The 14955-nt window shown below is 49.9% G+C and overlaps 1 protein-coding gene across 2 annotated transcripts in view; it reads right to left on the bottom strand.

Annotated features, from left to right (window-relative positions):
* Positions 1-14955, bottom strand: part of cfap74 (cilia and flagella associated protein 74) — a 209875-nt gene that overhangs the window by 138631 nt on the left and 56289 nt on the right. For both annotated transcript variants that reach the window (XM_072477806.1, XM_072477807.1), the window contains exons 6-7: positions 11695-11799; positions 8708-8863 (exon numbers count right to left, since the gene is read on the bottom strand). In XM_072477806.1, coding sequence (XP_072333907.1) covers positions 8708-8863; positions 11695-11799 — 261 coding nt within the window. The remainder of the gene's footprint in view (positions 1-8707; positions 8864-11694; positions 11800-14955) is intronic.

Raw genomic sequence — 14955 nt, 5'->3', positions numbered from 1 at the left:
GTTACTTTCGCTCATATCCAGAATCATCTTCGCCATCCTTTCCTCTACATCCCTAGAACTATTAGGAGGCCTATAAAAAACTCCCAACAGGGTGACCTCTCCTTTCCTGTTTCTAACTTCAGCCAATACTACCTCGGAAGAAGAGTCCCCATCTAGCATCCTCTCCGCCACCGTAATACTGCTCTTGACTAGCAGCGCCACACCTCCCCCTCTTTTGCCTCCTTCTCTGAGCTTACTAAAACACCTAAACCCCGGAACCTGCAACATCCATTCCTGTCCCTGCTCTATCCATGTCTCCGAAATGGCCACAACATCGAAGTCCCAGGTACCAACCCACGCTGCCAGTTCCCCTACCTTGTTTCGTATACTCCTGGCATTGAAGTAGACACACTTCAAACCACCTACCTGAACGCTGGCCCCCTCCTGCGACGTCAAATCTGTGCTCCTGACCTCTATACTCTCATTCTCCCTTACCCTAAAACTACAATCCAGGTTCCCATGCCCCTGCTGCATTAGTTTAAACCCCCCCAAAGAGCACTAACAAATCTCCCCCCCAGGATATTTGTGCCCCTCAGGTTCAGATGTAGACCATCCTGTCTGTAGAGGTCCCACCTTCCCCAGAAAGAGCCCCAGTTATCCAAAAATCTGAAACCCTCCCGCCTGCACCATCCCTGTAGCCACGTGTTTAAATGCTCTCTCTCCCTATTCCTCATCTCACTATCACGTGGCACGGGCAACAACCCAGAGATAACAACTCTGTTTGTTCTAGTTCTGAGCTTCCATCCTAGCTCCCTGAAAGCCTGCCTGACATCCTTGTCCCCTTTCCTACCTATGTCGTTGGTGCCAATGTGGACCACGACTTGGGGCTGCTCCCCCTCCCCCCTAAGGACCCGGAAAACACGATCCGAGACATCACGTACCCTTGCACCTGGGAGGCAACATACCAAACGTGAGTCTCTCACGCTCCCACAAAATCTCCTATCTGTGCCCCTGACTATAGAGTCCCCAATTACTAATGCTCTGCTCCTCTCCCCCCTTCCCTTCTGAGCAACAGGGACAGACTCCGTGCCAGAGGCCCGTACCCCATGGCTTACCCCTGGTAAGTCGTCCCCCCCACAAGTATCCAAAGCGGTATACTTGAATCTTTATTTAAAAAGTGGCTCTTGCTGACTTTAGCTGGAAGGGTAGCAAAACTACTTTGAAAAGATAAATATTTCCTGATTAATCCAGATAATAGCAGGCGGTGAGGTTGGGTTTGTTCCTTGAGAGCCCCCCTGCTCTCAGTACAGCACATCCACTTTCATTAAACTGGGACCTCCAAGGCTCACTGAAGGGAGCTTTCAACGAATTATTCTCAAGAGATATGAATATGTTCAGAATAAAAGGGGACAAGCCCTTTCCACCCCAATAGAATTCTCCTTCAAGCATGGTATAATTTAATACCAATTTTCGATTGACATTACATTTGTATTATAGTCTCACAGATTACACTTGCTGCATGAGAAAGAGTGAACTGAACTGTCGCCCTGAGTTTAAAAAGATGGCTTCTTATTTTCAGTTTCTGTGACAAGGAAGCATTATGTCAATTTAACAGAGAGATTGGAATTTCCTTACCACCAGAATACAATTGGAAAATCATATTGGTTATAAATGAGTCATATCCACCAGGAACTCTTTATGTTCAGAAAAAACAACTAAACCTCATTTTAGTTAGCACCTCTGGATCTGGGCGATCTATGATCCTATGATTCTATGAGAGAATACTTTAAAGTTATTGGGCGCGATTCAGCGAACTTTAACTTGAGTCTACCGAACGGCGAGTTTAGCGAGATATTTCTCGGCAGCTGCAGCGCCAAGATCATCCCGCTATCCAACGGCACTTCCCGTTTTTGGGGGCCTCAGGGAGCTTCTCTCCACCAAGGCCGCGCTTAGAGGGTTTCCTGCTGGCGAGCAGATCAGGGCGCCATTTTGTAAGGCTGTCCCAATCTTCCCATCACACACCCCCTTTCCAGCCCCCCACATTCATTTGAGCCCTCTCACCCACCCAACCTTGGGAAGGCCCCTGGAAACAACCCTCACCCCTTCGCTACCTGGCAAGGCCCCCCTGGACCCATCCCTGGCAGTGTTGACCTGGCACCTGGGAGGACCCTTGGCACCACGAGGGTGCCTGGGTGTCACTTGCCCTGTTCACCGACCACCCCGGGGGTTTTCAACGGCCTGGGAGATCACCCCCCCACCCCCCCACCCCCCTCTGGCAGTGTTGACCTGGCACCTGGGCACCCTGGGAGGACCCTTGGCACCACGAGGGTGCCTGGGTGTCACTTGCCCTGTTCACCGACCACCCCGGGGGTTTTCAACGGCCTGGGAGACCACCCCCCTCCCCCCCCCCCCTCTGGGGCTCTATGTCGACTGGTCCATGTTTGTGTGACCCAGTGTTTAACTGCGCCCTGGCGAGATCCCCCTGGCGCGACCAGTGAGTTCCGGATGCCGGTGAATCCGGTGTCCGGATATTTAAATGAGTTGTACATTCATAGAAAATACATAGAACATAGAAAATACAGCACAGAACAGGCCCTTCGGCCCACGATGTTGTGCCGAACCTTTGTCCTAGATTAATCATAGATTATCATTGAATTTACAGTGCAGAAGGAGGCCATTCGGCCCTTTGAGTCTGCACCGGCTCTTGGAAAGAGCACCCTACCCAAACTCAACACCTCCACCCAACACCAAGGGCAATTTGGACATTAAGGGCAATTTATCATTGGCCAATTCACCTAACCCGCACATCTTTGGACTGTGGGAGGAAACCGGAGCACCCGGAGGAAACCCACGCAGACACGGGGAGGACGTGCAGACTCCGCACAGACAGTGACCCAAGCCGGAATCGAACCTGGGACCCTGGAGCTGTGAAGCAATTGTGCTATCCACAATGCTACCATGCTGCCCTTGAGAACAAATAAATCTACACTATATCATTTTACCGTAATCCATTCAGATCTGCCGAACGAGGGGGAGATCCAGATGGTGCCGAACGGAGCGAGTCGAGTGACTCGCACGAGGCTTCACGTCCGGTGTGGAGCCCGATTTGGGGCTCGCTCGCGATTCACCCATTGTGCCCGGATCCGCGCCGGCCGCAACGGGGTGGCTATATCGCTCCCATTAGTTTCAACTGGATTTAAACCTATCCAGAGATAACATAAGAACATAAGAACTAGGAGCAGGAGTCGGCCATCTGGCCCCTCGAGCCTGCTCCGCTATTCAATGAGATCATGGCTGATCTTTTGTGGACTCAGCTCCACTTTCCGGCCCGAACACCATAACCCTTAATCCCTTTATTCTTCAAAAAACTATCTATCTTTATCTTAAAAACATTTAATGAAGGAGCCTCTACTGCTTCACTGGGCAAGGAATTCCATAGATTCACAACACTTTGGGTGAAGAAGTTCCTCCTAAACTCAGTCCTAAATCTACTTCCCCTTATTTTGAGGCTATGCCCCCTAGTTCTGCTTTCACCCGCCAGTGGAAACAACCTGCCCGCATCTATCCTATCTATTCCCTTCATAATTTTATATGTTTCTATAAGATCCTCCCGCTTCCTTCTAAATTCCAATGAGTACAGTCCCAGTCCACTCAACCTCTCCTCGTAATCCAACCCCTTCAGCTCTGGGATTAACCTAGTGAATCTCCTCTGCACACCCTCCAGTGCCAGTACGTTCTTTCTCAGATAAGGAGACCAAAACTGAACACAATACTCCAGGTGTGGCCTCACTAACACCTTATACAATTGCAGCATAACCTCCCTAGTCTTAAACTCCATCCCTCTAGCAATGAAGGACAAAACTCCATTTGCCTTCTTAATCACCTGATAAATGGGTTGTTAACCCACTGTGTCATCCAATCCATTCTGAATTATTCTCAATGGACCAGATAATAACGGAGAATAACGGATAAAGTACGGAGAAAGAAGCGAAAGCAATTCAGCCGAGCATGTTGTACCATTTTCTGACTTTTTTCCAAACGCAATGAAAGAAAATGACTCCAATTTGTCTTTGAATGCTTTAGCTAACTCAGTAGGGTTGATTTTATGCATGTATATTCTCAACAAGAATTCCTATCTACCCAAAGTGCATATTTGAATATCACAAACATCATTCCCAGGATGCTTTAAAATGAAAGAAAGAAAGACTTGCAATATACAGCACCTTTCACAACCTCGGGATGTCTCAAACATCCTTTACAACCAATGAAGTACGTTTGAATCAAAGTCATCACCATAATGTTGGAAACACAGCAGCCAATTTGCGCATAGCAAGCTCCCACAATCTGCAATGTGATGAGACAGACCATCTTTTATATGGTGGTAATTGAGAAATAATTATTGGCCGGGACACCAGGGATACCCTGCTCTTGTCTGAAATAGTGCCATAGCATCTTTTACATCCACTTGAGGGGGCAGACAGGGTCTCGGTTTCAGGACTTATCAGAATAGCAGCACCTCCAACAGTGAAGCGTTCCCTCGTTGCTGGATTTTTGTGCTCAAGTCTCTTCTAACCCAGAGGCGAGTAAACTGACCCGAGCTAATACCTAGAATTAATGAGCAAAAGTCAGGGAGGCTGCGACCACAGCATTTCTGTTTTTTGGTTATTAAATCAGGACTTAAAGCCAGGAATAATGAGTAGATTTTTCTGTAACAGTAAGATCATGTGCATGATCCATGCCCAATTGAAGTCCGGAGCTCTCGACTACCAGACAAGATTCCACTCTGAAGCAGCAACCAGCTTCTCGAGGCCCTGTTAAGCAACGATATCTCGTGCACTGCAGTTTTCTTTCCAAGTAACCGATGAAAGACTGGTTTGAAGCAGATCAGGCGGTGGTTTGATAAATGAGCTGGTTCTTTTCAAATACTTAAATGTGGCTGGGAGTGAGGGTTAATTCTACATCTAAATATGCATTCCTGGTTACTAAGGAAATTGGCCCCTGTTGCCTACTGCACTCATAGGTGACCCTCATTCCATAATCAATGGCCGTTGTGATTCCCCGCCAGGGCCTGAAATAGCATCAGAGTGCCGTTAGACAGCAGAGTCATTCTGGCACTAGGAACAGCCCTGCTAATCCTGCCCAGGAGTCTGATTTTGTTTTGGTTAGATCCCGCCCAAACTATTGTAGGTGTTCATGTACATGTCATGTTCATGTGACTGCAGATCCACTTTAATGTGGTTGACCCTCAGAGATGGGCAATTAATACTGACCCAGCCAGCGACACCCACATCCTATAAATGAAAAAAAAAATCATTAAAAGTTGTTGTACAGGTGATGTTGGCCTTTATTTCAAAGGCCTGCAAGGATTAAGAAGTGAGGCTTCAGTTGTGAAGTGCCTTGGTCACACTCCATCGGAGGTACTTCCATTTTGGGCCCCATCCCTCAGCAAAACAAATTGGTTTTGGAAGGAATGCTGCACAATTCACCAGAATTATACTGGGTTTAAAGGATTAAATGATGAGGACAGATTGCATAAACCTGGCTTGCGTGCCATCAAGTTTAGAAGGTTATGGATGGATTTAACCTTGGTTGTAACTTCCCAGCTCCAGGGCAATGTAACTGGAGGGTATCCCATGTACATGCTGGGAATCTCCCCCCCCCGGAGGTTTCCAGGTAAGGGTTGCATGGCGATTGCCTGGGGAACACTACACTGATTTAAATAGTGAACTTTTGATGATTCCAGCTGTGCTACATCAATAGTTAACCAGAAAAAGTTAGAAGTAAAACCACATCTAGCTTCTGGGTAACTATTATATTGAACCATCCTGACCCCTCCCCCCCCAAACTCTAAAGAGACATCCCCACCGAACACCCCAAACCTACTGACTACCCACCCACCTCATGGGCTTCCCAGCCACCTCCCCACGGGACACCCCCTAACTCACAACTACCACATCCGACCTGATCGGCTGTGCTGGGAGGCACGTAGGCCATTCGAGATCCCTGGGTGGTCGGGGACAGGGCAGGGCAGTGGTCACCAGGGTGGCACTGCCAGGGTATCAGGAGAGGTGCCTGGGTGCCAGGCTGGCAGTACCAAGGGGTGGGGCTTGGGGGGCCATGCCCATGAAGGGGCTGTGAAGCGGGGGTATGAAAGGCCATCATGGATGTGGAGTCCTGAAAGGAGGGGTCCGGCAAGGGGGAGAAACTGACAGGGATGGATGGATGTGGGGCAAAGTCACCTTCATACCTGGGTGGGGAGGGGGGCTCACGCTAGCTTTTAGAGAAAATGGGGGGATGTTGCCCCTCGGGGGTTGGGTGTGTTGCCCATGTCTGCGGGGGGTCGCACTGTCCATGGGTTGGGGGAGTGAGGGAGCCTCAAACTCACTTTGAGATCGGGGTACCCTTTAAAAATGGCAGCCCGATCTCTGAGGAGCTGGTCTCGTGAGTTTAGCTCCCCACTGCTGAAGGGAATTCTAAGTATGGGATTGACCAGTGAGAAACTCCCCAGATGTGGGTGAATAGAGATCTCACCCAGAAATCCTGCAGGAACACCCCGCCAGGGCCCAAACCCCCCAAATGACACTTTAGTCATTTTTTGGGTGAACTACGCCCAAGATCATAAATCAATCCCCACGCTAAGGGTATTGGAAACCTAGAATTTGTCCCTTAAAGGCCATGGATCCTAGGTTAATTTAGATTTTTATACCAAGATAACAAGAATGTAAAGGGATATGAAACAAAGACAGACACTTAGGGCAGGATTCTCCGATTGCCAAAGCTGAAATCGAGTTGTGCGATTGGCTGGAGAATCCGCTGGACAGCGAAATTGGAGGAGGTGCTGTTTTTGGATACTCGGCTCTTTCAAAAACGGCATAATCGCTGAGTAAAGTACGCCGCACGCCGTTGGGAAGGTCTCAGGACGTCACTGCATGGCCTCCCCTGATGTCCCACCCCCGATGGGCCGCCTTCCTGACGGCGTCGGTCGCGTATACTCAGAGATTTCGGGGACCTTGCATGGCGGCTGCGGACTGTGTCCAGCGCCGTCACAGTCAGGGGAGACATCAGCGGGGGCGGGGGGACTGGTGGGAGGTGGTCCGGGGGTGGCGAGGGGGGTTACAGGGTGGACTATCTGGCAGGCCGGGTCTGCGTGCGACCGGAGCCATGTTGCACGGCCACAGACCCTGCGATTCTCCATCTGTATCTGCAGGTAAAGCCGGGGGTTTTACGTGGCGCGGCTGCTAGTCCCCCACCGGGCGGAGCATCGGTGCGGGGACGGTGCCGGCTTTTTCATTGTAACAATAGACACTTCCTCCGGACATAGGCTGAAAATTGGAGAATCCAGCCCATAGAGTTGTGATATCGATCAGCCTAATTTAATGGACAGCTCAAGGGCTGAGTGACTTTCTACGGTGAGCATGTTCACAGTTAAACTCTGCCGAGTTTCAGGAACAGCAGAGTTATGGTGAAGAAACAACCTGTCTTTTTCCTTAAAATAAGCAAAATACTGGGAATGCTGGAATTAATCCTGGCAGCATCTGTAAGGAGAGAGAGCAGAGTTAGAGTTTCCAGTCCTTTTAGCTCTTTGTCAGAACTGAAAGGAGGATGTGTTAGACATTAACGTGTAGCTGGGAGAGATGGGAAAGAAAGTCGCATCTTTAAGAACAAAAGACAGGGGGGGGCGATTCCCCGAGCCCCGCGCCGTGCCATTTGCGCCGGCGCATTTGACTCGGCGCCGGCCGTGGGAATCAGCGGGGCCGCCGATTCTCCGGCCCGGATGGGCCGAGCGGCTGCGCGGATACGACAGAGTCCCGCCGGCGCCGTTCACCCCTGGTCGCTGCCGGCGGGAACTCTGCACGAAGGGTCGGGGGCGGCCTGTGGGGCGGGGAAAAGCGCTCCTTCACCTGGGGGGGGGGGCCTCTAATGGGGTCTGGCCCTCGATCGGGGCCCACCGATCGGCAGGCCGGTTTCTCCCCCCCCCACAGGACTACTTTGTTGCGCGGCCGGCCCCTGAACACCGACGCCATGTTGAGTCCCCCGCGCATGCGCGGGTTGGCGCGACGCCCATTTGGCGCCGGGAGGGGAGGCTGGAGCGACGTGAACCACTCCAGTGCCGTGCTGGCCCCCTGTGGGGGACAGAATCGGTCGTCCCCCCTGCCCGTTTCGCGCCATCGTGAAACGCGACGGCGTTCACAACAGCGCGAACACTTGGGCTCCATTTTGGAGAATCACCCCCAGGTGGCCTGGTGTATGTGGGTGTGTGCGAGGGGGGGGGGGGGGGGGGGAGTAGTTTAAAGCCTTTCCTGGTGCTGTATTTTCAGCATCTAGTTTGTATTTCAGATTCTATATTTGATCATTTTTAATGTCTATTAGAAATGCTTCTTGTTAACACTAAGTGAAGAAGCGGAACATGTTCTCCTCATTCCGTTCTCTGTGCAGAGATGCTGACTAACTTGCTGAGTATTTACTGCTTCCATTTCAATATTCAGCATCTCTAGTATTTTACTTTTGTGTCTTCTAATCACCTTATTGAAAACTAAATGTCTCAATAAGCAGTACAGAAGTGTTGATAAAATACTGAGAAAACATCTCCGGTGACTAACAGCTGGCTGCAGTTCTCATTTACATTAAATGTTATTTTGCAGTTCCACCAATGTTGAGTTGACATGAAGTATGAAAGCTCTAGCACTGAAATGCATGATTGTAACAGGACTCTTTGGAATTTGTTAACCTTGTCCTTGCTTGTAAAATAGCCGCCTCTTCAGCTTCCAGTCTCCGTTTTGCCTCGAGTAAGCGTTGCGCCTCATATCCCTCTTCGTCCTGCTTATGTTCTTCACGGAGCCGCGTCAATTTTGCATATTCAAGTTCAACTTTAAACAGTTCACATCTGAAATGAGAAAATGAAAGAAAGGGAACACGGTAGATATGCAACCCTGAAATAAATATAAATGCCGGTGTCAAATGTTTATTATTCAACTTCTTTGCTGCCATTGACCTCACTGTATAAAAACCGGAACTGCTGGAAATATGAAACGAGACGAGTAAACAAACAATGAAATAAAAACAATATCTTGACGTTGCTACCGGACTCCTAAACGACCTCTTAAGGACTGACCTGATCTCTTCACACATCTTCTCTACTGAGTAGTACTACACTCCTGTATGCTTCACCCGATGCCTGTGGCTATGTATTTACATTGTATATTTATGTTTGCCCTATTTTTTTTCATGTATGGAATGATTTGTCTGAGCTGCACGCTTTGCCACTCTGTATGCATTTTCTTTTAATTTGGTACCCTTCTTGATTTCCTGAGTTATCCATGGCTGATAAATAGCATGATCGATAGATAGACGATAGACAGATAGTACTTTCAGAGTGACACTATAAAATGTGTCTGTACAGCAAATTTATATCAGAGAAGAATAGTTTTAGCTGCCAGTAAGGTTGGTATCCAAAGACTACAGATTTAAGATGATTAGGTAAAAAGGTCAGAAGGAGGGGGGAGGTTGAAGGGTGGAGGAGGAGGTAGACAGAATTCTTTTGACTCATCCGAATTGTTATGATCTCTTTTGCTCACTGAATTCCCCATTGTCGTGTTAAATGAAAATGAGCGTTCAACCATTGCAGGGTTGTCAGTATGTGTGGGCCCCAAAAGGTTTATTCCTCCGAAGGAAGCCCTTTTCAATTGATACGACCTTGTGCAATCTCGATCAACTTGGTATAAATTCCTATAAATAAGCAAATCAACCAAAAAGAAAACAATTATTCCCACCTATGATTTTGGACTTCTGGGGCGAAATTCTCCCGCCCCCGCCGCCTTGTCCCGCCGGTAAGGTAGGTGGTTTAATTTACGCCGGCGGGACGGGCATTTTAGCGGCGGGACTTCGGCCCATCTGGGCCGGAGAATTGAGCGGGGGGGCCCGCCAACCGGCACGGCGCGTGTGTTATATAATTACTAGCCTAAAGCAAAGAGTGGGAGACCTGCAGGGGCGAAATTCTCCGGAAACGGCGCGATGTCTGCCGACTGGCGCCCAAAACGGCACCAATCAGACGGGCATCGCGCCGCCCCAAAGGTGCTGAATGCTCCGCATCTTTGGGGGCCGAGCCCCAACATTGAGGGGTTAGGCCGACGCCGGAGGAATTTCCGCCCCGCCAGCTGGCGGAAAAGGCCTTTGGTGCCCCGCCAGCTGGTGCGGAAATGACATCTCCGGGCGGCGCATGCGCGGGAGCGTCAGCGGCCGCTGATGGCATTCCCGCGCATGCGCAGTGGAGGGAGTCTCTTCCGCCTCCGCCATGGTGGAGACCGTGGCCAAGGCGGAAGGGAAAGAGTGCCCCCACGGCACAGGCTCGCCCGCGGATCGGTGGGCCCCGATCGCGGGCCAGGCCACCGTGGGGGCACCCCCCCGGGGCCAGATCGCCCCGCGCCCCCCCCCAGGATCCCGGAGCCCGCCCTCGCCGCCTTGTCCCGCCGGTAAGTTAGGTGGTTTAATTTACGCCGGCGGGACGGACATTTTAGCGGCGGGACTTCGGCCCATCTGGGCCGGAGAATTGAGCGGGGGGGCCCGCCAACCGGCACGGCGCGATTCCCGCCCCCGCCGAATCTCCGGTGCCGGAGACTTTGGCAACCGGCGGGGGCGGGATTCACGCCAGCCCCCGGCGATTCTCCGACCCGGCGGGGGGTCGGAGAATCTCGCCCCTGATTGGGTTATTTTTGTCGAGCAGAGTGACTTCATTTCCATTACACAGGAAGAATTCATATAGAACTTGTGAAATAACCAACAAAATTCACAAAAACCAAGGTTACGGGGATAGGGTGGAGGCGTAAGCTTAAGTAGGGTGCTCTTTCCAAGGGCCGGTGCCAACTTGATGGGCCGAATGGCCTCCTTCTGCACTGTAAATTCTATGATTCTATCATCTATGTAATATAATATAATAACCAAACCATATATAAACATTAGTGCCTGTATGTATAGATTAGTATTCTAGCATCCAACCACAGGTGGTGTGATGACAGGAGAAGGTCACTGGAAGTCGGCCACATGATGAGACAGGACGCATTCCAGCATCCGGCCACAGGTGGCGTGGCGACAGGAGAAGGTCACTGGAAGTCACCCACATGTGGGAGACAGCACAGAGACACAAGCTGGACAGCAAGCACGGACTGCAGTCACAGATCAAGCAGCTCCTGAGTCAACAGTAATTAATAATAGTGTTGTAAGACTTCTTACTGTGCTCACCCCAGTCCAACCCCGGCATCTCCACATAATAATAGTTAATCATTGTTGTTTGTATTTAGCCATCGTATCCAACTGTAATCTTAGTAGATGTCATCGAAATTCTTTCATATTTTAGTTAATTAATAAACAGTTTTGTTCATTTACAAAGCCGTATGTTCTCTAATCACTTCAACTACAAAGACCTCGCCATCCATGCCGACTGAGAACATTCCAGTTTCCAGGCAGAGTGGGTACACATGTGCACTATGCCTATGGATGTCTTCCTAATACAATTACTGCAGACATTGCTGTTCAATCCTTTGCTCCACTTCAACTGATCACAGGAAAATATGAGTATGAAAAGCTGAAGGGTGCATCTACTTTACTCCTTTAGCAGCGTCAGTGCATCGCACAGAGGATTACAAAAATATAAACTGTTTCTATGACAAAGGGAAAGCATTTGTAGACCCCCCCCTGTTTGCTCATCAGTCAATAACTCACTCATTCGCTTGCAATGTCAAATCAATTTTTGATTGAAGGTCTTCTTCCACTCGCAGCTCCTCACACAGCCGTCTGTGTTGTGCCCGAAGGCGAAACAAAGCAGCACTGAAAAACACGAGGAAAAATGATGAATATTAATAATAACCAAATTTATTATGTCTAAAGGCAAGAAATTCCTTATTTTTACTTTCATCTCATTTGCACTATCTATTCTACCCACCTTCAACATTTGTCATTGTGGAACTAATTAAATAACAACTTGCATCTATATAGCGATTTCTACGTGGCACAATGGCCCGATAAAAGCAATAGACCGGAGGATTGGGAACAGTTTAAAATTCAGCAAAGGTGGACCAAGGGATTGATTAAGAAGGGGAAAATACAATAGGAAAGTAAGCTAGCGGGGAACATAAAAACTGACCGTAAAAGATTCTATAGGTTTGTAAAGAGAAAAGGGTTAATAATAACTAATGTAGGCCCCTTACAGTCAGAAACAGGGGAATTTGTAATGGGGAACAAAGAAATGGCAGATGAACTAAATTCATCCTTTGCTTCCGTCTTCACAAAGGAAGACATAACTAATGTACCTGAAGTTCTGAAAAACACAAGTTTCAGTGAGGAATGAAGGAAATTAGTATTAGTAGAGAAATGGTTTGTGGGAAATTAATGGAATTGAAGGCAATGGATGCAGAGAAGGAGTTTGACCAGGTGGAATGGGAGTATCTTTTTGAGATACTGGGGTGGTTTGGCTTTAGACCCAGGTTCATCTCTTCGATTAAACTGTTGTACAGGGACCCCGCTGCGTGCGTAGGCACCTACACACTAAGCTCTGGGTACATTTGGCTGTATGGGGGTACAAGGCAGGGATGTCCATTTTCCCACCAGCTACTTTTAGCTTCAGCAATTGAGCCATTAGCTGTGGCACAGAGGTTGTTGGCCGGGTGAAAGGTATAGCGAAGGGAGGTATGGAGCATCAGGTATCCCTTTTATATGGACGATTTACTGGTGAATGTTACAAAACCTTTCTCTAAAGTGGGAAAGATAATGGAGGTATTGAGTAAGTTTGGTTCCTTTTCAGGTCCATAACCTGAATGTGAGCAAGAGTGAGGTCTTTCCAGTGAACCATCTGGGGAAGGGAGCTGATCTGGAGAAACTGCCGTTTCGGCTGGCCAGGTCTAGTGTTTGGTACTTGGGAATATGGGTGGCCCATGTTGAATGGGACCAGTCTGTAAAAGGGATGTAGGCGGATTTGAAAAGATGGGAGGCTCTCCCGTTATTGTTGGCAGGACGGTCCAGACAGTGAAAATGAATGTCCTTCCAAGGTTCTTGTTTGTATTTCAGAGTCTTTCAATCTTTCTGCCTACGACTTTTTCGATAGGAGTAACAAGCTGGTCTCGACTTTTGTTTGGGTGGGAAAGACCCCTCTGGTTGGAGGGTGGTTTAACAGAGGGATTGGCAGGCAGGGGGTTGGCCATACCTAATCTGATGAATTACTACTGGGCAGTTAATATTGAGAAAATAAGGAAATGCGTCATTGACGAGGGGTCGGTTTTGGGGCGGATGGAGGAGGCGTCCTGTATAAATTTGAGTTTGAGGGCACTTGTGACTGCTCCTCTTCCATTCTCCCCGGCCAGGTACTCCATGAGCCCAGTGGTTACAACTTCTCTGAGAGTCTGGAACCAGCTTAGACAAAACTTTAAGCTGGAGTCTATGTTGCTAATGACACCGATATGTGGGAGGCACAGATTTATTCCGGAGACAATGGACTCATCGCCCAGGGTCTGGGAACGGGTGGGTGTAGAGAGGTTTAGGGAGCTGTTCATGGTGGGTAGGTTTGCTAGGATGGAGAGACTGGTGGAGAAGTTCCACTTCTGGGGACGGGGCAGGGGGGATTGGGTTCAGATATCTACAGGTTTGGAACTTTATTCGGAAGGAACTCAGGATTTCCTCAGTTTCCACCCCCTTCTCTGATGGATTAAGGTAATGCCTTTGGATGAGATAGGGCAAGGGAGGATTTAATAATAATCTTTATTAGTGTCACAAGTAGGCTGACATTAACACTGCAATGAAGTTACTGTGAAAATCCCCTAATCGCCACATTCCGGTGCCTGTTCAGGTACATTGAGGGAGAATTTAGAATGTCCAATTCACCTAACAAACACGTCTTTTGGGTCTTGTGGGAGGAAACTGGAGCACCCGGAGGAAAGCCACTCAGACACGGGGAGAACGTGCAGACTCTGGCGCTGTGAAGCAACAGTGCTAACCACTGTGCTACCGTGCCATATGTAGATTTCTACGTAGATTAAAAACTGCGTTAAAATAGAAAAAAATATTTAATGCAAGTATCCATGCCCCACAATTTCAAATACATTTAATTGGATTTACATCATCATTTGACTAGGCGAATAAGATTGTGATTCTGTTGGTACTTGTCGGGACTGGCTGACTTAACAGGATAAATATCTTAATTCCAAACCTGACACTGTCATAAAACATGCTGACATAAGCATAACCTGTTGCATGGCACAAGAATCTCTGTGGGTGAGAAAATGAACAACTATCTGGGGCGAGATTCTCCGACCCCCCGCCGGGTCGGAGAATCGCTGGGGGCTGGCGTGAATCCCGCCCGCGCCGGTTGCCGAAGTCTCCGGCACCAGAGATTCGGCGGGGGCGGGAATCGCGCCGTGCCGGTTGGCGGGCCCCCCCCCGCTCGATTCTCCGGCCCGGATGGGCCGAAGTCCCGCCGTTAAAATGCCTGTCCCGCCGGCGTAAATTAAACCACCTACCTTACCGGCGGGACAAGGCGGCGCGGGCGGGCTCCGGGGTCCTGGGGGGGTGGGCGCAGGGCGATCTGGCCCCGGGGGGTGCCCCCACGGTGGCCTGGCCCGCGATCGGGGCCCACCGATCCGCGGGCGGGCCTGTGCCGTGGGGGCACTCTTTCCCTTCCGCCTCCGCCACGGTCTCCACCATGGCGGAGGCAGAAGAGACCCCCTCCACTGCGCATGCGTGGGAAGCTGTCAGCGGCCGCTGACGCTCCCGCGCATGCGCCGCCCGGAGATGTCATTTCCGCGCCAGCTGGCGGGGCACCACAGGCCTTTCCCGCCAGCTGGCAGGGCGGAAATTCGTCCGGCGCCATCCTAGCCTCTCAATGTTGGGGCTCGGCCCCCAAAGATGCGGAGCATTCCGCACCTTTGGGGCGGCGCGATGCACGTCTGATTGGCGCCGTTTTGGGCTCCAGTCGGCGGACATCGCGCCGTTTCC

The sequence above is a fragment of the Scyliorhinus torazame genome, chromosome 16, assembly GCF_047496885.1.
Source record: "Scyliorhinus torazame isolate Kashiwa2021f chromosome 16, sScyTor2.1, whole genome shotgun sequence".
NCBI classification, from domain to species: Eukaryota; Metazoa; Chordata; class Chondrichthyes; order Carcharhiniformes; family Scyliorhinidae; genus Scyliorhinus; species Scyliorhinus torazame.
Note: the sequence above shows the minus strand (reverse complement) of the source record. Positions and strands in the feature narration are given on the sequence as shown.